Source organism: Semicossyphus pulcher, unplaced genomic scaffold (assembly GCF_022749685.1).
Source record: "Semicossyphus pulcher isolate SPU_LCO1_2020_fin unplaced genomic scaffold, fSemPul1.0.p SCAF_17, whole genome shotgun sequence".
NCBI lineage: Eukaryota > Metazoa > Chordata > Actinopteri > Labriformes > Labridae > Semicossyphus > Semicossyphus pulcher.
This window is the reverse complement of record NW_027211681.1, coordinates 28874504-28898332: the sequence shown is the minus strand read 5'-3', so window position 1 is coordinate 28898332 and position 23829 is coordinate 28874504. Positions and strand designations below refer to the sequence as shown.

Below are 23829 nucleotides of genomic sequence, written 5' to 3'. Positions count from 1 at the left end.
GATCTGTTTCCTCCAGCAGTGAGGACTTGAATGTGGTGACGTGTGAAAAAGTAAAGCAAACACTCTGTTCTGGTTGGCTGATGATTGTTTCACCTGGTGTATGAAGGCCTGTCCCTCCATGCTCCACCCCCCTGTGATGTCACTGTTTTAGCCTGTGTGCGCAGGTGGGACACCTGCAGCGGAAACTTGTCCTTCTCCTGGTTAACTGTGCCCTCTGTTTTGGCTTGTAGGCTAACACAGGAACAGGAAGGGTTTTGTCCCGCTCAGGATTTGTTGTAAGCCGTCAGGTTTTCCGGGAGCTCAGAACTATGGTGAGCTCTGACTGACTTCAGGTCAAAACTGGAATGATGCAAACCCGGCTTCTGGCAGAGCACCCCTCCCCCCCCCAGTTACAGATTAGTAGATTTGTAGGTGAAGAAGAGAAGAAGAAGAAGAAGAGCAGACTGAGGTTTGAAGGTCGAGAAAGTGTCTGTCAAGATGTTTCACTCTGATCTGCTGCTGAGACGCTGCTGGACCTCAGAGTTTCCCTCTGTCACACTGATCTTACACTCCAGGGCCAATCAGCGCTGTCACTACAGACCGGTCAATACTGAGCTGTATGTGTATATACAGTGATGTACTGTAGGTTAATATATAGTGATGTACTGTAGGTTAATATACAGTGATGTACTGTAGGTTAATATATAGTGATGTACTGTAGGTTAATATACAGTGATGTACTGTAGGTTAATATACTCTACATTAATATTCATGTACTAAGTTGATGTAAAAAATACTGTACATTAGTCTATGATACTGTACGTTGATATACAATAATATTCTGCTGTGTCAGTTGATATGTGCTAATATGCAGTAATATACTGTAAGCTATTTTACAATAACATGCTGAACTTTAATATACAGCTCTATATGATCCCTGTATGTTCATAAATAAACTACTTTACTAAACTTCATTGTACTACACAGTACAAATCTGTTACACTATAACTCTACTATATTACTGTATGACATCAGTTCTGATTGGCCGGTTCCTCTCTCGGTGTCACATGACCTGTTGTGTAAGACTGTTGCAGTGTATTGAGGGGAGCTCTGTGGTCCCGCCCTCTGCAGTGATTGGCGGCTCAGCAGTGTGTTGAGGCCTGCAGCAGGTTTCACTACATCTCCAGTGTTACAGAGACCCCCAGCCGATGATGGTGGAGCTGCTGTATGACGGAGCTGTATCACTGCAGGTGCAGAGAAGCCTCCTCCCCTCCCTCCCAGTCCGTCCAGGCCTCTGTCTGAGCTGGTCGGACTGGAAACACGGCGGACACTCTCCATTTTTTCTGCAGTCCGCCTGAGCTCTGCATGCACTGATGACGGCCCGTGGCATTGCATGCAGAACAGCATGGTTTGGGGACTGACATGCATCACTTTGAACTGAAATTTCCCCCACGAATCCACTGAGAACTGAGAACCATTCATGGCCGATGAGAAGAGTCCGAGTCAAACACAGTCCCGGTCAGAGCGCTGAAGAGACGGTGCCACAGCTTAAGACAGCGGCTGTGAGAGTGATGCACAGTGAGACACAGACCAACACATCCTCCACTAATACTCCACACTAGTGCTCAGGAGAGGTCATGGTCCTGTAGTTCACTCATTCATCCCCACGTTGTCTGCAGGAGCGTGTAAATCTTTGCAATGTTTCAAGTGCTTGAATCGGTTTATATGACATTTCGCTAACTCCTTAATAATCAAAAATCATGTGATCATTTTCCAAATACGTGAAACCGTGGGGATTTTCTTTCCCCTGAGCTCGTCCTCTCAGGCACAGCAGCTCTCCGACAAGCTCCGCCTCCTTCCTGAAGCTCAGCACCCGAGGAGCCTGCTGAGAGGCCGTAACACGATGGAAAGGTCCCAAACACAGGACAGCGGTACCAAAGCGTTTGTTTCACACGTTTCCCTTTGAGCTGCATTGTGAAGGAACAGGTGGACGCTTTCAGAAAGCCGTCTTCTCTTTCTTTCAGAGGTTCAGATGCTCAGACTGATTCCACTCTCGTGTGTGTGCAATAAATGAGGAGCTACAAGCTTAGCTTAGCACAAATACTGGAAACAGGGAAACAGCCAGCCTGGCTCTGTGCCCAGGAAGCAAAGTCCATCTGCCTGCACCTGTAAACACCTGTCGCAGCGTAAAGTCATCCTTTCACAGGCGGGTTAAGTCGGGAGTGGTGACTTCGTGGGGTCACCCCGAGTGAGACAAAGAGATCCGACATGTTAATGACTGAGGCTGAACGTGTCTCATGTCTCGTGTCAGAGTGGAATCAATCTGAACGTCCCCACACGTCAGCCTGTTCCTCTCACTTCACATTCAACCTTCTTTAGAGCAGTGACTCGAAGTTCACCTGCGGGGTCGTGCCGGGGTCGCGCCGGGGTCGTGCCGGGTCGCGTTCCCGAGCCATGCTGATGGTTGTTAGTTTGAAACCTGTTTGGATCTGATGATTGGGTCGATGGCTGCCGGGCCGTCGCAGTCAGGATGAGAGCAGAGTGTCCGGCTGCTTCCTCTGCACACATGATATTTGCTCCAGTTACTGCAAATACCATCACACCCCCAACCCCGCCCCCCCTCCACCCCCCCACCGGCCTGTAGCCTGATCCAGCTGAAGAATGGCTTCTAATGGCAGCAGCCATCTCTAATGCCTGTTGTTAAAGCGGACTGTCCCAGCACAGGGCTGTGGTGAGACTGGGAGCTTCCCAGTACAGAGGTGACCTCTCTAACTTACTGCCTGCTCCCCCCCTCCCCTCTCTCCCCCCCTCCTCACAGATAAATGGCTCTTTTAAGCTGGGAGCTGCTCGAGTTCTGTCTGGCTGGCAGATGCAGTGCCTAGCCTCCGGCCTCCAGGACAACGCCAACATGAACGGGACGTCCGAGCAGGCCGACATCCTGCCGCCAAACTGCATGGTCAAAGACCGATGGAAAGTGGTGAGTGAGAGCAGAACACACACACCTTCATGGATGTTTGTTCATGTTTCTACGTTCAGCGAGGCTCCCTGATGGAACTGTTTAATGTCAGAGAGTTTCAATCGCACAAACTTTACAATCTATTCATCTGTGAGTTATTAAGAGTCTATATAATGATCTTATTGTCGTGTAAATCAGAGAAATGAAATCGAAACGTCCTGAACACTTACAGGCTTGGTTACAATGTAACCTCGGTTCTCTGAGTGAAGACACACTCTCTGCACTCTGTTACATGTTCCATGTGTGCAGGAAGCTGAGAGACACGATGGACAACTTCACAATGTCACAAATAAAGATGATAACATTTATAGATGCCCTGTAGAGTGTGTGTGTGTGTGTGTGTGTGTGTGTGTGTGTGTGTGTGCGTGCATGCGTGCGTGTGTGAGATGAGCCGGCTCACACGTTCAGCGAGTGTTTCAACACATCCATCACACGTTTAATTCACTCACTGCTTTCAGCCTGCAGGAACACTTCTCTACCTGACGCTGCATTCAGGGACAACATGTAAACTTCAGAGCTGTTTGGTGTTGATAAGGAAAAAGAAAACCAGCCGAGAAACACTGACTGTGATGACTGTTGTTCAAATAAACACATGAAGAACACGTGACCGCTCCACATATAAAACACATCAGTGTGATACATGTACGGACATCGCTGCTGAGGCTCAGTAAGATGTTACGTAACACAGCTGTCTGAGCCAATCAGATCGCAGCGTTCAGCCTGCAGGCTCTTTGCACTTCACTGATCAATTTAGTGTGTGCACTGAATCTCTCTCTCTCACACACACACACACACACACACACACACACACACACACAGTATATATATGGATGCAGTTCAGATTTTGGCTCAAACACTCTTTAGCGGGATTCAGCCGACAAACAGACACTAACAAAGACACAAAAGAAAAAGAGATGAAAACAAAGAGAGGAGATAGAAGGTAGAGGAGGAGGGACAAAGTAAAGTGGAGATGAAGGAAGAAAAGAGGTAAACAAAGGAGGAGGAATGAAGAGAAGGAAAGACGGGACAAAAACAAGAGGAAAGAGAAATAAATGAATAAAAGAATTACGAGTTGGAGGAATGTGTTGATGTTAAATCTGTGAATAGTTTTAACAAAAGGAGATAAGAACTCGGTCAACATTAGGAGGAAAGAAAAACCTCTGAGATTAAAGTACAAAATGAACGAGTAAAAAAAGATTCAAGAACATAAATCCAGTGTTCTCTGATAGTTTGAGTCAAACAGAGACGAAGTGTTTAGCAGAGGAACTACAGCCAGTAAGCCTCCTTGTTAGCTGCTCATGCTATTAGAATGAACATGTCATGCAGGTAGGTGTGTTAGCTAGCTACTTCCTGCCTCATTTGAGGTCTGACAAAAAGCACATCATTAAAAACAGGAAGAGATGTCTTTACATAAAAATGTGACTTGAAGATACAATCATGAAGATTTCAGTTTCGTTCTCTTGGGCGCCCCCTAATGGTGATACACAGTATATCCAGACGTCCACGGTTGGCTCCGGTTGTAACTCTTGATTTTCCTGGCTGACGGTCGCTTTCCTTTTCAGACTGTTTGCTTCATCTGAGCGTCGAGTTTGTTTCTTCTTCTTTGGATTTTCACTTCTTGTTGAAGTTGTATCTGTAGTCATCCATCTTCTCTTTGTTTGTTCAGCCATAGTAGATTACTGTTTACTCGCAACACTTGCAGAGAGCGGAAAAGCAGCTGCTTAGCTCCGCCTACCCTCTCTGGCAGACCAACCACTGCTGGCTGATGGAAAACGCGTCACTAACTGGGCGCCGCCACAGACACCCAGCCCATAATAATACTATATACTGCAGATGAAAGGCTTTCATCAGTGGGGCATAGGCTCAGTCACCATGTGTTACCTCATTCAGAGAGAGAGAGAGACTTACAGACTTTTATTTATATAAAAACCTTCAAACCGTCTCCTCGCATCGTCATATTCTGTCTCCACACAACCCTCGCTCGCTGTAAGGCTGATGTCTGTGAGCTCGTTGTAGCTCGTTGTAGATCGTTGTAGCTCGTTGTAGCTCGTTGTAGCTCCAGTTCTGAGACTAACAGATGAACTGACACTGAGTCTGCTCTGCGTCCTGTGTCCCAGCTGAAGAAGATCGGTGGGGGCGGGTTCGGGGAGATCTACGAGGCCTTGGACCTGCTGACGCGGGAGAACGTGGCGCTGAAGGTGGAGTCGGCCCAGCAGCCCAAACAGGTGCTGAAGATGGAGGTGGCGGTGCTGAAGAAGCTGCAGGGTGAGACGCCTTAAACACGCTGTCCCACATTTCAGTTCTGCATTTATACCAGGCCTAATACAGCATCTAAACCTGGCTTAGGCTCACATTTAAACCCAGCTCAGTGTCTGTTTGACACCAGCTCAGTCCCATATTTAAACCGAGTTCAGTACCATAATTAAACCTGGATCAGTCCAGTATTTAAACCCAGCTAAAACTGGGTCAGTCCATCATTTTTAACCTGACTCAAACCCAAATTTAAAATTCTGTCCCAAATGAAACTGGCTGAGGCACATATTTAAACCCAGCTCAGTCCCCGATCTCAACCTGACACAGTCTCACATTTAAACCAGACTAAGCCATTCTTTGAACCAGGCTTAGTCTCACATTTAAACCCGGATCAGTCCACACAGCCGGTGGAGCGATCCGTGTTAAAGTAAAGGAAACTTTCTTTGACTTCTCTTCTTCTCCTCCAGGTAAAAACCACGTCTGTAAGTTCATTGGCTGCGGGAGAAACGACAAATTCAACTACGTGGTCATGCAGCTTCAGGTGAGTCAGAGGGAGGCTTTTATTGTGAAGGGGATAATCACAGACAAAGAGACGAATACAGACAGCTCTTCTGAGGTTTTGATTAAGCCTGTCGCAAAGACTCATGGGAGCTGTAGTTAAAAAGTGAAGATGCCTTGATGCAGTATTTAAAGAGGAAGTTGGCGCTGGAGGACTTCCTGCTAATGTTTCCTGCTGGTTTACTCCCAGTACAGTTCCTCTGTATGTTGGTGCTCATCGTGCGTGCGTGTGTTGCTGCAGGGTCGTAACCTGGCCGACCTGCGGAGGAGTCAGCCCAGAGGAACCTTCACCATGAGCACCACCCTGCGGCTCGGGAAGCAGATCCTGGAGTCCATCGAGGCCATCCACTCAGTGGGCTTCCTGCACCGCGACATCAAACCGGTACAATGACGCTGTTTGTAACCACCTTCACTTCAAACTGAAGTAACAGAAGGACACAGGGCTTCTGATATAGAGGCTGTTCACAGGCTCAGCTCGTTCATGGGCTTGTTCACGGCCTCAGCTCGTTCACAAGCTCAGCTCGTTCATGGGCTCGTTCACGGTCTCATTTCGTTAACGGCCTCAGCTCGTTCATGGGCTCGTAAACGGCCTCAGCTCGTTCACGAGCTCAGCTCTTTCATGGGCTCGTTCACGGCCTCAGCTCGTTCATGGGCTCGTTAAAGGCCTCAGCTCCTTCACGAGCTCAGCTCTTTCATGGGCTCGTTCACGGCCTCAGCTCGTTCATGGGCTCGTTAAAGGCCTCAGCTCCTTCACGAGCTCAGCTCTTTCATGGGCTCGTTCACGGCCTCACCTCGTTCGTGGGCTCAGCTCGTTCATGGGCTCGTTAAAGGCCTCAGCTCGTTCACAAGTTCAGCTCGTTCATGGGCTCGTTCACGGCCTCAGCTCGTTCATGGGCTCGTTCACGGTCTCAGCTCGTTTACAAGCTCAGCTCATTCATGGGCTCGTTCACGGTCTCAGCTCATTCATGGGCTCGTGAACGGCCTCAGCTCGTTCACGAGCTCAGCTCTTTCATGGGCTCGTTCACGGCCTCAGCTCGTTCACGGGCTCGTTAAAGGCCTCAGCTCGTTCACGAGCTCAGCTCTTTCATGGGCTCGTTCACGGCCTCAGCTCGTTCATGGGCTCGTTAAAGGCCTCAGCTCGTTCACAAGCTCAGCTCTTTCATGGGCTCGTTCACGGTCTCATTTCGTTAACGGCCTCAGCTCGTTCATGGGCTCGTTAAAGGCCTCAGCTCGTTCACAAGCTCAGCTCTTTCATGGGCTCGTTCACGGCCTCAGCTCGTTCATGGGCTCGTTCACGGTCTCAGCTCGTTTACAAGCTCAGCTCATTCATGGGCTCGTTCACGGTCTCAGCTCATTCATGGGCTCGTTAACGGCCTCAGCTCGTTCACGAGCTCAGCTCTTTCATGGGCTCGTTCACGGCCTCAGCTCGTTCATGGGCTCGTTAAAGGCCTCAGCTCCTTCACGAGCTCAGCTCTTTCATGGGCTCGTTCACGGCCTCAGCTCGTTCATGGGCTCGTTAAAGGCCTCAGCTCCTTCACGAGCTCAGCTCTTTCATGGGCTCGTTCACGGCCTCACCTCGTTCGTGGGCTCAGCTCGTTCATGGGCTGGTTAAAGGCCTCAGCTCGTTCACGAGCTCAGTTCTTTCATGGGCTGGTTCACGGTCTCATTTCGTTAACGGCCTCAGCTCGTTCATGGGCTCGTTAAAGGCCTCAGCTCGTTCACAAGCTCAGCTCTTTCATGGGCTGGTTCACAGCCTCAGCTCGTTCATGGGCTCGTTCACGGTCTCAGCTCGTTCACAAGCTCAGCTTATTCATGGGCTCGTTCACGGTCTCAGCTCGTTCACAAGCTCAGCTCATTCATGGGCTCGTTCACGGTCTCAGCTCGTTCATGGGCTCGTTCACGGCCTCAGCTCGTTCACGAGCTCAGCTCTTTCATGGGCTCGTTCACGGCCTCAGCTCGTTCGTGGGCTCAGCTCGTTCATGGGCTCAGCTCGTTCACGGGCTCAGCTCGTTCATGGGCTCGTTCACGGCCTCAGCTCGTTCTCGCTGTTTCCTATTCATGAAAAGCAGACGTCAACAGTTCACAGTTCACCTTCACCATGAGCACCACCCTGCGGCTCGGGAAGCAGATCCTGGAGTCCATCGAGGCCATCCACTCAGTGGGCTTCCTGCACCGCGACATCAAACCGGTACAAGGACGCTGTTTGTAACCACCTTCAGTTCAAACTGAAGTAACAGAAGGACACAGGGCTTCTGATATAGAGGCTGTTCACAGGCTCAGCTCGTTCATGGGCTTGTTCACGGCCTCAGCTCGTTCACAAGCTCAGCTCGTTCATGGGCTCGTTCACGGTCTCATTTCGTTAACGGCCTCAGCTCGTTCATGGGCTCGTTAAAGGCCTCAGCTCGTTCACAAGCTCAGCTCGTTCATGGGCTCGTTCACGGTCTCATTTCGTTAACGGCCTCAGCTCGTTCATGGGCTCGTTAAAGGCCTCAGCTCGTTCACAAGCTCAGCTCTTTCATGGGCTCGTTCACGGCCTCAGCTCGTTCATGGGCTCGTTCACGGTCTCAGCTCGTTTACAAGCTCAGCTCTTTCATGGGCTCGTTCACGGTCTCAGCTCATTCATGGGCTCGTGAACGGCCTCAGCTCGTTCACGAGCTCAGCTCTTTCATGGGCTCGTTCACGGCCTCAGCTCGTTCACGGGCTCGTTAAAGGCCTCAGCTCGTTCACGAGCTCAGCTCTTTCATGGGCTCGTTCACGGCCTCAGCTCGTTCATGGGCTCGTTAAAGGCCTCAGCTCGTTCACGAGCTCAGCTCTTTCATGGGCTCGTTCACGGTCTCATTTCGTTAACGGCCTCAGCTCGTTCATGGGCTCGTTAAAGGCCTCAGCTCGTTCACAAGCTCAGCTCTTTCATGGGCTCGTTCACGGCCTCAGCTCGTTCATGGGCTCGTTAAAGGCCTCAGCTCCTTCACGAGCTCAGCTCTTTCATGGGCTCGTTCATGGCCTCACCTCGTTCGTGGGCTCAGCTCGTTCACGGCCTCAGCTCTTTCATGGGCTCGTTAAAGGCCTCAGCTCGTTCACGAGCTCAGTTCTTTCATGGGCTGGTTCACGGTCTCATTTCGTTAACGGCCTCAGCTCATTCATGGGCTTGTTAAAGGCCTCAGCTCGTTCACAAGCTCAGCTCTTTCATGGGCTGGTTCACAGCCTCAGCTCGTTCATGGGCTCGTTAACGGCCTCAGCTCGTTCACGAGCTCAGCTCTTTCATGGGCTCGTTCACGGCCTCAGCTCGTTCGTGGGCTCAGCTCGTTCATGGGCTCAGCTCGTTCACGAGCTCAGCTCTTTCATGGGCTCGTTCACGGCCTCAGCTCGTTCTCGCTGTTTCCTATTCATGAAAAGCAGACGTCAACAGTTCACAGTTCAGGGCAGTAAATTAAAAGTAACATTTAATCTGGTAAAAAATGTGAGTTTTAATTTAGCATTCATTATGCAACACTATATTTTTTATATTTTCATTAAAAAGAGAATCTGGAGTTTGCCCTGCAGTTCTCCAAAGCACCCCTAGAAGGACGAATACCAACATTTGAGAAAGGATTGATTGGGAGATTTTCACATGTCATTTCTATTCACAGATTCGACATAAAAATGTCGACATATTGATCTCTGTAACATCTGCTGTAAGTTCAGCCAACAATCTGATCAAACATTCAACCTGACGCTTGGTTGTGAAAGCTGTTCAGCGTTTAGATCTCCTGACTCCCTCGAATGCATCAGAAATGATGGATCCCTCATCCCCTGAGCCGATGTCACTCTGTCTCTGTGTTCTGTGTTCCTGCAGTCAAACTTTGCGATGGGCCGGCTTCCCTCCACCTACAGGAAGTGCTACATGCTGGACTTCGGTCTGGCGCGGCAGTACACCAACACGACGGGAGAGGTCCGACCGGTAAGAACCTTTATCCACAACAACAACAACTATTTATGTTTACCAGTTGTTGTATGGGAGACCAGTGCTGCCACCGAGATAAGACACATTTAGAATCACTAAGAAAAAAACTAGTTTGTCCCTGTGATGACTTTGTGTCTCGTTTTGGTCTTCAGTGGAAGTTTTTTTAAAATGATGTCTTACTAAATCAAAGATGTCAAAGTTCATCTCATTATTCTGATATTTTAAATCACAGATATAAAAAACTAATAATATTTAAAAAGCTGGAATAAAAGACAGGAAGATAAAATCTAAGTGTTGGGAGTTCCGGCACTTTGAAGGGAGTCGGATCTTATGGCTCCGTTCTCGGCTCTCTAGAGAGCGGTCAGACCCGAGAACGTGCCTGCACTCTATCCTCTTGTGTCAACACACGCATATTTAAAATGTAAAAGGAAACAGCAGAATAATGTAGGAACAACTGATCAACGTCATTGATTTGCCAATGATTTATGATAGACTCTGTATGACGACAGAGACGTCAACACAAAAACAACAAACCTGGTGCAGGGTTATGATGTTGCTCACCGTCGGCATGTTGTGGCCACATGATTGTGCAGCAGGTGACCGAGCACGGCGGCGCTGCAGTGAACAAGCTGCCTGTGGTGATTCGGCATGAGGGGAGTGGATCGAGGGCGGGCTGTGAGATTTACAACTCGGTTCCTGAGGTTCGCACCAAAGAGCCGTTCAAAAGAATCGGATTGTTGGCAAACATCACAACACTGACTAAAACAATAAATATATATATATAATGATTTCCAAATTCCCTGATTGAAAGTGTCATATAAAGGATAATCAATAAAAATGATGGGCTGTGTAATGTGTCATGCTCTCATCACTTTGTTTTATTTTTGATATCATTGATTAGTCTTTGGTTTGGGCAGCGCTGGTCCTCCGTACATTTTGACGTCTGAGTGATGAGAAGCTTAAAGATGACAGCGTCACACAGACGGGGTGTGTTTGCTGCAATGCAGCACGAGTTCAGAGGATCACTCACTGTCTGTGCTGCTCCTCCTGTCTGTCAGAGGCCTGTGTGTGTGTGTGTGTGTGTGTGTGTGTGTGTGTGTCAGGGATCAATAAGACTGATCAGACATTATTGGTTTTATTGGAGGATGTTGGAACAGCAGGTTACAGGATGCTGACGCTACCTGAGGGGATTTTCTAGGTTGGAAGGCTTTTATTGTGAAAGTCTGAAATAGATCCCGATGTTGTGATTGGTCGACAGTCATCACCAGGTCTGCTGGTCTTTGTAGTTCCTCTCTCTCTCAATCATCTGTGATGTCTCTCTATCAGGCGCTGAGCTATTTTTAGATCAGTGAGGACGTGAGCTGCTTCACATCACTGCCCACCTCCTCACCCTCTCCTCCTCCTCCTCCTCCTCCTCCTCTTCCACGCTTCTTTCTATCCTCTTTTCTTCCTCCTCCAACTCCTCACCCTCTCCTCCTTCTCTTCTCAGCTCCTCTCCCCATCCTCCTTCTCTTTGCCTCTTCCCCTCCTCTATTACCTCCTCCTTCTCTTCTCCTCCAGTCCCTGTACTCTACTCCTTCACTCCTTCTCGTCCTCCATCTCTCATCCTCCTCGCCTCCTTCCTCCCCTCCCCTTGTGCCCTTTTCTTCTCATCCCCCACTTTACAATCCTTCTCTCCTCCTCCTCTTCTTCCTCCCCCTCCTCCCACCTCTTCTTCTTGTCCTCCTTCACCTCTTTCCTCCCCTTGTCCTCCTCCTCTCTTTCACCCATCTTCCCTGCCTCCCCCTCCTTCTCATCCTTCTGTCCTCCTCCACCTCTCCTCTCCCCCTCCTCCCCCTCTCTCCTCCTGCAGTGTTGTTCCTGTTGCAGCAGTGAGATGCAGACTTGATGAATATTTGATTCTCCTGCATGCGTCAGTGGGCGAGAGCCCCCCCCCCCACAGCTGAGTCAGCTTCTGTCCAATCATCTGAGAGGATCACCTCCTCCCTCTCCCTTCATCCTGCTGCCTCTCCTCTTCCTCTCTGTCTCTCTCTCTCTCTCTCTCTCTCTCTCTCCTCCCTTCATTACGTCTCTCTTAGTGACATCATCACAGAGACATCATGTGATCAAACAGGAAGTCCCCCCCACAGTGTCAGTCTGATGGACGTCAGGTTGTGTGTGTGTGTGTGTGTGTGTGTGTGTGTGTGTACCTGCTGTTAGCTGTTAGCATGTTAGCTGCTGATGAATAAATCATGTGGAGGGAGTGAACATCGCTGCTTCTGTCTCTGAGAGGATTCTTACATGTCCTCTGTTTCCTGTTATCTCAGAACCTTTCAAAATAAAGCTCATTATTATTCTTATTATTTCTTCTTTATTTAACATGTTGTAGCTTTAAGAAGCCGAGCCTCCTGACTTGTGAACTATTATATAAATCTCCATACGTGTGTATTGAATCCTGAAGTACTAAATGTTGTTCCAGTGTGCGTGGCGTTCAGTGTGTATCGATCGCGGCCATCAGCTCTCGTTATCGATGATTTCAGTGTCCTTTGATTTTCATCGTTTTACGTTTCAGTGTTGTTTTTGTTTTTCTTACAGTTCCTTTGGACTTATGATTTTGACGTGCATGCCTCCCGTTTCTCCATCATCTCCATGGTTACCCAGGGATGTGAGTGGTTTCTATAGCAACACAGGGGGTCACAGCAGCATCACCAGCCGCCCGCTGAAGTGTAGTTAGTCACCGTGAGAGCGAACGACTCTGACGATCCAAACAAAACTTTATCCTCATTTAAAAACACGATTCTCCTGGAACAGAAGAAAACAGAGTCGGGTCATGTTCAACACAAGCTGAGTAAGAACTCTCGGGCAGCGCCAAAGACGGCCTTACAGCACTCACAAACATGTCACGCCTGTTATCTTGTCGTTCAGAGGAAGCGTCTGCAGCAACGTGTCGACCAGGAACGTTTCCTCGCCTGTTTCTCCGTCGAACGACGTCATGTGATCTACACATTCTTTTCTTTTCACTGATTTAGGCTCAATACTACAACATACTGATAATAAGACTTCCTCTACATCTACTGAGCAGATAACCAAACCATGTATGTGTAAACCTGCTGATAAAGAACTTGATCTGTGAAAGAGACCGTACGTTTAGTTCTGTTAGCGTGAAGAAGCTTCTTCAGATCAGGTCGTGAACCCTGCAGCAGGTACAAGTCTGCAGCTCATCACCAGCCTGACTCAGAGCAAAGGCAGATGAATACACAGCTGCATCACCTGCGTACAGGTGCACCTCAGCTGTCACTTTGTCCTTCACTACATTTCTAAAGATATAAACACAGTTTCTGTGGGTGTAACGGAGCAGCTTAAAGAACAATCATCCATCTGAGACTCAAAGTGAACTTACAAACATATATCAGCTCTCAATCCGTCGTCATGTCCTGCTCACCATATGATAATATCACCATGGAAACATGTCGATGGACCCTCCGTGTGCTGGTGGTGATGGAGGCTGAGATGGAGGCTGTGTAGCTGCTGTGACCCTCTGCTCATGTTTCTGTTTGTGTCTTTATTTGCTTGTTTTGTTTTAGTTTCCTGTTAGTGCAGCTGCTGCAGCTCAGCACCACGTCACGAGGCCATGAGTGTCACTATTCCTGGGTTTTCTCATGATCACAAAGTAATGTTATCATAAAATGTGTCAGGAGCAACAAAAGCTTGTTTTTATTTTCATGATGTCAGAAACCGACCAGCACAGTGCTGTGCCACACTTAATGTGGCTGCAGAAAGTAACCGAAGAGCCATGATACAAAGAGCAACGTAAAGAACCGACGCCTGCTCTTCATCTGGTCGTGCAAACATGCTGGTTGTTACGCTGCAACATAATCCTAAAAGTTCTTGTTGTTTCCACTGACCGGCTCAGAATGTTATTCTAAGTGTGTGACAACATGACAGAAAGGATCCCTACAGAGATAGACCTTTTAGTTACAGAGGAAGATGATTGTTTTAACCACACACAGACGTTACATCGCTCTCTGCAGACAAACCAGACTCCATTCAGAAAAACACTGATTTAAGCTCACAGGACAGGAGCTGCTGGCTGGATCAGTTTGTGTGTTTGTGTTATTGTGTGTTACACAAATAAAATGTTGGATCCACACTAACAATCGAAAACACCAAAGTCACACTATAACAAAACTCATTTAAGGCAACAGCAGAGCAGCAGCTCCTGTGTCCTGTGAGCTTAAATCAGTGTTTTTATGAATGGAGTCTGGTGTGTGTGCAGAGAGCGATGTAACGTCTGTGTGTGGTTAAAACAATCATCTTCCTCTGTAACAAAAAGGTCTATCTCTGTAGGGATCCTTTCTGTCATGTTGTCACACACTTAGAAGAACAATCTGAGCCTGTCAGTGGAAACAACAAGAACTTTTAGTGGATGACCTTTGACCCATCAAGGATTATGTTGCAGCCATTACAGCCTGTTTCACTGCTGCAGGATGAACACATCTACTGGAGACATTCACACACTTTATTTTTAATTATTTAATCTTCCCACAGCTTTTTATTTGAGCCTTTTCTACGAGATCATCATTTTGAACAGGCGTCATGAGGTGATTAGAGAACCTTATCATAAGTTTTCATCATAAGTAAACACTTCAATATTCACACTCAGGGTCTTGCTTAGTAAACAGGATGTCAATTATACCATGTATCATACCATGCCATGTATATTTCAGGAGAGGGTTGAACAGTGTGACGTTTGTTCATGTCACTGACTTTTCTTCCTCGTGTGTCCAGCCGAGGACGGTGGCCGGTTTCAGAGGGACGGTCCGATACGCTTCAGTCAACGCTCATAAAAACAAGGTCAGAGCTGTTGGTGCTCGTCAGGATGTTCCTGTTGTTGCTTAAAGACTTTAGTTCAGCACACTTCATCTGTTTCATGATAATAAAGCACTGACAGTAATAACGTGTCGTTGTTAATGTCATGTTCCTCCAGGAAATGGGTCGCCATGATGACCTGTGGTCATTGTTTTACATGTTGGTGGAGTTCGCTGTTGGACAGTTGCCATGGCGAAAGATCAAAGACAAGGTCAGACTCCATGCTTAAGTAGTGATACCACAACTAATCAGACAAAGAAGAATTCATTACAACAATAAAGTGCAGTGTAAAGGTGTGTTCAGACCAAAGTGTGGCACACTCACTCTACATAAACACACAAACACGCTCATTTGGGGCGAGTCACGCAGGTCGCATCGTAACGCTGATGCAGAACGTTGTAACTCCTCTATGTCTCTAAAGTCCGTCTGCGTGGAGAGTCTCCTGACGACCTGAGGCTGCAGCACAAATGTTCAAAACAAACCTCATTGAAAACAGCATTTTAAAGTCCTGTTAAAGTGAAGTAGCATGTTAGCCTCTTTTAGCTCCTACTCTCTGGCTCAGAGTCAGCTGCTTTCTGATAAAGCCACTGAACACGACCTGCTCAGCCCCGAGCAGCAGACACACACAGGTAGAGGCTAACAGGTGAACATACTGAGCTGCTACAGACAGATCGTTCCAGCAGGAGGTGGTGGAGACCAAAAACAGAGCTAATAGAGAGGGTACACACGTAAACAAATACTGTTAGTGACAATTAAAGATGTTTGTTGTTTCTGCAGGAACAAGTGGGTCAGATTAAAGAGCGTTACGACCATCGGATGCTGCTCAAACACATGCCTTCAGAGTTTAATATCTTCCTGGACCACGTCCTGGCCCTGGACTACTACACCAAACCAGACTACCAGGTACCAGCTGAGCTGTGTGCGCGCTGCTTCAGGGTTCAAACCTGAACTTCAGACTCACCAGTCCGTCTCTTCCCTCAGCTGCTCATGTCGGTGTTCGAGAACAGCATGAAGGAGCGGATCATCACCGAGAACGAGCCTTTTGATTGGGAGAAGGGAGGAAGTGATGTCACGATGTCAACGAGTGCCTCCACACAACCACAGCACAACACCCGACCCACAGCCGCCATGGTGGGGTAAGAGCCGAGCCGCCAGCTGTAGAGCCGCCCCACGCCTCCTTCTCCTCCAACACAGAGGCAGCAGCTAGCACACGGGGGCTGTCCTCTGTCTGCGGGGGGGCGGAGGGTTTTGTGACCTGTCACAACAGGATAATGATTAGTGACAAGTGAAAGGTCATTAACAGCTTTAGATATTCACTTCCTGGTTCTACCTGTGCTTCTGTACTAATGAAACAACCAATACCAGCCGTGTGCTCAGTATTTCCACAGAGTCTGTTTGTGTGGGAACTCTCAGTGTCCTTTCCCGTTTCCACCAGTCAGTGTAACTGCTAATGTAGCCTGCTAGGCTAGGTAGCTAGTTCTTACACAGTGTTTGTGCAGTACACAGATCAGAGATGATCAAGCCCTCACAGGAAGCGCAACCTGAGTCTCTGACGTTCTCTGTGCGCAGCGCCATCGTGACGCCGGTTCCTGGAGATCTTCAGCGGGAGAACACAGACGACGTTCTGCAGGACGAACATCTCAGCGATCAGGAGAACGCCCCCCCGGCCCCGCCCAGTCGACCCCCCGGGGAGACCAGTGTCCCGCATGCCGGGGAGACGGGAGAGGCCTGGGAGGACACGGACTTCAACCGCAACAGACTCAGGATCAGCCTGAACAAGGTGTGAATGTGACGATGGAGGAATGTAAATGTGAAGCTTTGTTATTCAGCACATTAAGAACAAGTGTGAGGTAGCTCCTCATCTGACACGTGTGTTTAAACTGCTTCTGAAACACTTCCTGGTTCTCCTCAGGGGGCTCAGGAGGAGGAGTCAGGTCGGGGGGCGTGTCCTGTGTCACCGGTTCGAGGTGGAGCCCCGGAGTCACCTACAGGTCAGGGTCGGTCGTTACGGTACCGTCGGGTCAACAGCCCTGAATCTGACCGCCTGTCTGCTGCTGAGGGCCGGGCCGACGCCTACGGACAGAGGTGAGCTGAAACATCAGAAACATGGAGCTTCTGATTCTGAGACTTTAAACCTGTAAAGAAAAGTAAAGTGTGGACCGTCGTCCTTCATGAAGCTGTGGGCCTGTTCACATTTTGGCTCTGTGCTCTGAAAGCTTCTGGTCTCTAATCGTCTCCCTTCCTGTCCTTCAGGTCCAGGATGGACATCCTCTGCTCTCCGTCTCGTCACGTCTACTCCTCCCAGCCGGCTCAGATGCTGTCCGTCGACCCCGGTTGCCGTGACCGTCAGGTCAGTGGGCGACAGGAAGTGTCGGTGGCGTCTGTCGACCAGGAGGCGCACAGCAACGCCTTCATCCGCTCCGTCCCGCTGGCCGAGGAGGAGGACTTCGACAGCAAAGAGTGGGTAATCATCGACAAAGAGGCGGAGCTACGAGACTTCCAGCCGACCACATCAGGAACCACTGATGAGGAGCCTGAGGAGCTCCGCCCCCTGGAGGAGCAGGAGGAGAGGAGGAGGCTCAGAGCCGGAGGTGAGCAGCTGTTACACCTGAAATTAAGAAAAAGAGTTTTTAAGAGGAGCAGTGACTGAGTCTGCTTCGACAGTCGCTGCAGGTTTGATGCAGTTATAAAGAAAGTCAGGTTGACCTTTCTGCTGACATCACAGATGACGTTTACGTTGTGTGTGGTGGATGAGCTGCCAGCATTAAAGCTCGCACCCTCACACCTCAGGCTCTTAAACTCTGGTGTGTGTTCTGTGCTCTGCAGGGGGGGAGCTGGTGGTTCGTCCAAAGACTCACAGGGAGAGCAGCCGAGGGATGCTAACGCTAACAGAGGAGGAGGCGTCGAGGAGGAGCGGAGGGAGCCCCGCCCAGTCGCCCTGTCACTCGCTGCCGTCAGGACGCCCCCGCCGGAGAGAGTCAGAGCCCATTGGACCTCAGAGACCGGTAAGAGACCCAGCCAGCCAATCAGAGGAGAGCCCGGCTCTCTGGTGTTGGTGGACAGATGAGGAGGACGGCTGCCGTGCAGCGACGCTGTCACCAGGAGGCGCTGTGTTGCAGCTGCTCCGCCTCGTTTATCTGTCTGTCAACATGCAGCTTAAAGGACAAGTCCAGCACCGTCACAGGTCTGCTCAGTGCGACTCCCTCCATCAGCGCCTGTGATCCTGCAGCTTTGATCTTCACTGTTATTCACTTTAAAAGACAGTCAGAGCGCAGCGGGCAGGAGAGGGTTAAAGCTAAACTATGAGCTTTTCATTAAAAGCTTTTTGGTTCCCAAACCGACAAAACAGAGCCTGAAGAAGCAGCAGGGCACTTAAACCCAGAGACTCATCAGTCACTGTAAGGGAAGCTAGAACACGGCTTAAAGCAAAACACACTCTGTAAGAAACAGCCGACTCCTCAGAGTCTTTCAGCTGAACGAGACATTTTTATGGACTGCTGTGGAGGTGAGCTGTCAATCACAGGTAGCCCCGCCCTAAACCCTCCCCTCTTCCTGGTCTGTGTGACTCTCAATGGGAGCATCAGAGACTAAATGAATTCATTAGGAACATGTTTACTGAGGGAATAAATCAGGAGAGGAGGAGGAGCATTGCCCCCTGCTGGACAGTAGAGAGAGTGCAGGTTTAAGACACTTTGAAACCAGGAGCCACGTCTGTGATGGTCTGATGAACGGGTGAGCTCTGTCGGTCACTGTGGTTTCCAGTTCATCTTTGAGTCTTTGGAGGATTTTGGAGGTCATGAGCAGAACACGGTGACTCCTGCTGGACTTGTCCTTTAAAGATGTCGGATGCAGACGTTTCCGGCAGCAGCGTCCACAGCTGATCATCTGTCACATGCAGGCGTCGTGTTTAACCAGCAGCAGCCAAAAACCCTCTGACAGACTGGATGCTAGCTGCTATTATATTTGTTATAAAAGGGTTTCTGTCCTTTTCTATAATGAACGCCTTTAAGAACAGAACTGTTATTTTGTTAGCATACCTCACGAGGCTGAGCTGTTGGCCTGCTGTGAACGACTCCAGAGCTGAAGGTAAAACCTCTGCTGCCTTCAAATGTGGAAAGAAAAGTTCAGGAAGTTCAGAAGAGGATATACATTTAGTAATTAGTGACAGATGCTAATGAAACAGAAGCTAGCTAGTAAATGCAGCAGGAAACAGGCTGTGATGGCTGCAACATAACTTAGACTCAGTGTCCTTCCTGTCAGTGGAAACAACAAGAACTTTTAGTGGACGACCTTTGACCCATCAAGGATTATGTTGCAGCCATTACAGCCTGTTTTACTGCTGCGGGATGAACACGTCTACTGGAGACACTCACACACTGTTTGTTCCTGTAAGTTGTTAGATTTAGCTAGAACTGGTAGAAGATAGACTTAGCTTAGCATTATGACTGGAGACAGCTAGCTTAGCTTGGTGTGCCCAGAGTTTACAGCCTGACCTGTCAGCATGTTTAGGCTCATTAATGACTCTGATTAGAATGATATCTACATCACGTCTCGTTAGCTGCGTACCTTTACCTCGACTCTGACGCTGCTGCTGGTTTGATTCCTCGAATGATTCCCTGCGCCCGGCTGTGTGCACGCTGCTGCCGCCTTTTCTCTGTCACTGGAGCAGAGTTGAAATCTTTTCCATCTCTTTGCTTTTGTTCTTTTGCTTTGGACCATTGTTTTATTGTGAAGGAATGAATGGGAAACAGCAGCTACTTCCTTCCTGTACGATCTGACCTGTAGCCGCGATGTTTCTGTGTCCGGATGTTGATGATGTTTTCATCCTCTGTTGCTCTGCTGTGTTCTCTTACGTTCTCTGATACATTAGAGGCCGAGTGACGCACACACGCACGCACACACGCACACACACACACACACACACACACACACACACACACACACACACACACACACACGCACACACAGTTTTGGTGATTCTGTGAGTCAAAGATTGGGTGTCTGGGATTATTTTCTTTGGCTGATTGAAGAGCGTGCTGTCTGCCTATGCTCTGATATAGTCCCTGCTCGTGCTTAGATTTTCTCTGCTCGTGCTCAGACTGCACGCTTGCACTTCACTGTATCGTTGCTTGTTGTAAATATCAAGCAACAAACGGGTTTAAACCACAATCTGAGTGCAAACATACAGTCTGAGTACAAGCAGAGACAATCTAAGCGCGAGCAGGGACTATTTAAGGGCAGAGGCAGGTTTCTGTGGTGAAGCTCTGAACACTGTGGTGAGTCAGCTCTGTGAGTGGGAGTGGAGGCTGCTGTGGAGAAGCTGTCAGACGTGTTGGTTTGACTTGATGATCACGGCGGGTTGTTTGTCAGATTTCCTGCTCAGCTTCTTTCAGTCAGATTCTTTGGTTCCGGAGGCTGCGTGTCCTCGTGATTACAGACACTTGTTCTTTTCAGGTCCAGTTTGTACTGAACACAAGCTTTGACCACATTTACATGTTTTCACTCAAGCTTTGGCTCAAGTTTGAGCAACAGAGAGAGAAAAACACAGAGCAACACGCACGGATGACGAAAAGGACTCAAAGCAACCTGGGCAGTGTTTTACATGTTTCAGGCTCTAAATGACAAACAGGTACAACAAGTGTGTGAGTGTCTCCAGTAGATGTGTTCAGCCTGCAGCAGTGAAACAGGCTGTAATGGCTGCAACATAATCCTTGATGGGTCAAAGGTCGTCCACTAAAAGTTCTTGTTGTTTCCACTGACAGGCTCAGATTGTTATTCTAAGTGTGTGACAACATGACAGAAAGGATCCCTACAGAGATAGACCTTTTTGTTACAGAGGAAGATGATTGTTTTAACCACACACAGACGTTACATCGCTCTCTGCACACACACCAGACTCCATTCAGAAAAACACTGATTTAAGCTCACAGGACACAGGAGCTGCTGGTGTAACACTGCCTCAATCAGTTAGTTTGTGTATGTTATAGTGGGACTTGGGGGCTTTAAATTGTTTGTTCAAATCCAACACAAGATTTGTCTGACAAAAAAACCCTAAAAAATTAGGGCAGCAGCAGAGCAGCAGCTCCTGTTCTGAGAGCTTAAATCAGTGTTTTTCTGAATGGAGTCTGGTGTGTGTGCAGAGAGCGATGTAACGTCTGTGTGTGGTTAAAACAATCATCTTCCTCTGTAACAAAAAGGTCTATCTCTGTAGGGATCCTTTCTGTCATGTTGTCACACACTTAGAATAACAATCTGAGCCTGTCAGTGGAAACAACAAGAACTTTTAGTGGACGACCTTTGACCCATCAAGGATTATGTTGCAGCCATTTCAGCCTGTTTCACTGCTGCAGGATGAACACATCTACTGGAGACACTCAGACAGACGTTTTTATAAATAAAAAGGAGTTTACAGTCTTTAAAGTCAGGTTCTTTAGATAATATGTTCCATGCATGAGATAAAAAACAGCTTTTAGGACCTCTGGGCTCCATGAATAAAAGATGAATGTTATCAAAGAATGAAATAATAGAAAGTCTGTGATAAACTAAAGGTATATTTATTCAAGCAGTCTGACCTGTGACAGCCTCACTAAATCAAAGGTTCGGTCTGGTGGACAAATCTGCAGCAGGAGGATCAAATCTGAAGAGTTACAAAAACATGTGAGCGAATAAACTGAATTAAAAATATAACCACAGTATTCAAAGTGTAACGTGCTGTGAGCGCCCCCTGGAGGCTGCAGAGGTCATTACACAGTGAGAACAAACATGCTGATGAATGCTGTCATCAGGCTTCACCCTCTGCAGACGACATGTCATGACATCAGGTCTGAATTTGAGTGTGTGCGTGTGTATTTCTCATGTTGTCCTAATGGTGGCGCTAGAGGACAGGTCAGGATCATTAGGGTTTCTCTGAACACACACAGCTGAACATCAGGTTATCTCGTCACTCTGGGTGTGGTGACTGATTTATACTTCCTTTCTCCATGTTTAAGTCTTTAGCTCACTTCTTCATGTATGTGACCGTTTGATTTATTCATGCACTCATTTTTTTATTCACACTCAGTCAGGTTTGGTCCTCCATACTTGGTGGCTGCTGTTCACAGGCTGGACGTTGTTACATCATCACTGATATTTCACCTGTGTGACATCATATCGTGTAAGGCCTGCTCGTGCTGACACGTGTGCACAAACCGCCTCTTAGTCGTAATTTAGCTTCTTTTATTTGCGAGCGTTTCTGCGCCACGCCAGCCATCGAGGACTGCCATTCTCTTTTTTTACTCCTCTCCAATTCTCCCCCTCCCTCCACATAACTACTGACGCCTTTGCCCCCAACCTATGGCTTTAAAAGTACACAGTATGTCGAGTTTGACTCACCTGAGGAGACAGAGAAAGAGCGAGGGTGCCATTGGGACAACACAAGAAGAAATAAAGTGATGTTTCGGGGTAAGCACAGTTTAGGAATAGTCCTTTAAATCTGTTCTCTCACTCAGTTTCTGTTCCTCCTCCTCCTCTTCTTCTCCTTCTCTTCACACATATCTCCTCCTTCTTTCCTCCGTCGTGTGTCTGTGTTTTGTGTGCTTGATGACTCCATCTCTCTTTTGTGTTCCCCGTTTCTTTTTGCATCTCCAATGCTCATTTTTCCTCCAGAAGTGTGCAGGCTCAGACTGTTGTAGACTAGTGAGATACAGTATGTGCAGTGTTCGTGCTGGTGACTTTGTGTCCTCTTAAAGTGCTTCTTTGTGCAGCTAGAGGGGTGCTACTCTGACCAATCTGGCAACCCACGCAGCTAACAGTCAACTGTCCTGTGTAGTTTAACTAGCATGTGATAGCTGTAACTGTAGACTGTACGCTCCCCCAGCTTCTCTCCCAGGCTCCTCCCCTCTAAGCTTCTGACCAATCAGCTGCTTTAGATGAGTGAGAGCACCAATCAGCTCTCACCTGTCTAACGCCCGGTCAGCGAGGGGGAGGGCAGGAGGTCAAATCAGACAGAAAGTCAAATGTTTATTAAAACATTTATTTTTTACCAACAGTCTGTTTCCACCTGTTAACCCCGCCCCCTCTCTCTGATTGGTCTGTTTGCAGTTGGATGAGGAGCGGCACCAACCGCGGCCCAATCAGCTGAGGAGGCTGGCCTCCTACGTCTTCTCCTCCTCCACCCTGGAGACGGAGCAGTACCCCCACGGAGGAGGCAGCTTCATCCAGAGGAGCCGCTCTGCAGAGAGCAGCCCCGCCCACGTCAACGCAGCCGCCGCCTCGGTGCGGCGGCGACACGCCGGCACACTGCCGACGCCCGGCAGCCCGCGGAGCAGACACTCGGTGCTGAACGTGTCGAGGACGCAGCTGCAGCAGATGTTAGCCAAGCTCATGAACAAGAACAGCAGCTGAGAGACGGACTCACTGCACACACACACACACAAACACACACACACACACACACACACACACACACACAAACACACACATGCAGAGTCTGTCAATACATTGGCTGCACACAGTCTGCGTCACTTACTGAGGACCTGCTATTTAACATGAACTGTATATAAGCAGTGGGCGGAGCCACTGTGACATCACACATTGTGCATCATTCTAAAAGCTCCAGTTCGACAGTCTTGTTTTGTCAGCCACTAGTGACCATATATGGACAAAAGGGTGGAGCTAGAGAGGGGCCAGGAGTTAGCAATGCTAAGGCTCTTGCTAGCTTGATTAGCACAGTGCATCTGTAATTTTAGTTTTAGTACAAGTGAACATTTTTCACATGGACTTAATAATTAACCCCGCCCCTCCTCCTGGTCTGTGTGACTCTCAGTGGGAGCATCAGGGACTAAATGAACATCATGCTGTGTTGAAGAAGACTTGAAACTAGAGACTGAGACCATAAACTCATTAGGAACATGTTTACTGAGGGAATACATCAGGAGAGGAGGAGGAGCATGTTCTCATAGACTTCTATAGGATCAGACTTCTTTTACAACCAGTAGTGTCTCCCCCTTCTGGTTACATCCACTGCTTATATGCAGTCTGTGGGATTTAGTCAGGGCAACATTTCGTTGGACTGAGGACACTGTACCTTTAAATACGACTCTGACAGAGATCAAAAGAAAAACTAAAATATTCCATAATTTTCTGACTCTGCAAACACAGACAGGAAACACAAACACATGTACGCAGATCAAACACAACAAGCCATATAACTGGCACACAGCCGGTTAACACACACACACACACACACACTCTCACG

General features: G+C 48.3%; 2 protein-coding genes across 3 annotated transcripts in view; one reads left to right on the top strand and one right to left on the bottom strand.

Moving 5' to 3' along the window:
• The window catches only part of ttbk1a (tau tubulin kinase 1a), a 38024-nt gene that overhangs the window by 1679 nt on the left and 12516 nt on the right, over nucleotides 1-23829 (top strand). The window contains exons 2-14 of one of the 2 annotated variants that reach the window (XM_069665580.1): nucleotides 2798-2956; nucleotides 5113-5260; nucleotides 5716-5789; nucleotides 6048-6188; nucleotides 9639-9743; nucleotides 14514-14579; nucleotides 14713-14805; nucleotides 15372-15497; nucleotides 15576-15730; nucleotides 16164-16374; nucleotides 16507-16679; nucleotides 16848-17185; nucleotides 17421-17599. In XM_069665580.1, coding sequence (XP_069521681.1) covers nucleotides 2849-2956; nucleotides 5113-5260; nucleotides 5716-5789; nucleotides 6048-6188; nucleotides 9639-9743; nucleotides 14514-14579; nucleotides 14713-14805; nucleotides 15372-15497; nucleotides 15576-15730; nucleotides 16164-16374; nucleotides 16507-16679; nucleotides 16848-17185; nucleotides 17421-17599 — 1917 coding nt within the window. In that variant the 5' untranslated portion in view covers nucleotides 2798-2848. Of the gene's footprint in view, nucleotides 1-2797; nucleotides 2957-5112; nucleotides 5261-5715; nucleotides 5790-6047; nucleotides 6189-7901; nucleotides 7995-9638; nucleotides 9744-14513; nucleotides 14580-14712; nucleotides 14806-15371; nucleotides 15498-15575; nucleotides 15731-16163; nucleotides 16375-16506; nucleotides 16680-16847; nucleotides 17186-17420; nucleotides 17600-23829 lie in introns of those variants that run through there. The other variant, XM_069665579.1, reaches the window with a different exon arrangement.
• Nucleotides 13727-23829, bottom strand: part of mark1 (MAP/microtubule affinity-regulating kinase 1) — a 147448-nt gene continuing 137345 nt past the window's right edge. Inside the window, exon 19 of the transcript XR_011308443.1 lies at nucleotides 13727-13793. The gene's annotated coding sequence lies outside the window, so the exon portion shown is untranslated. The remainder of the gene's footprint in view (nucleotides 13794-23829) is intronic.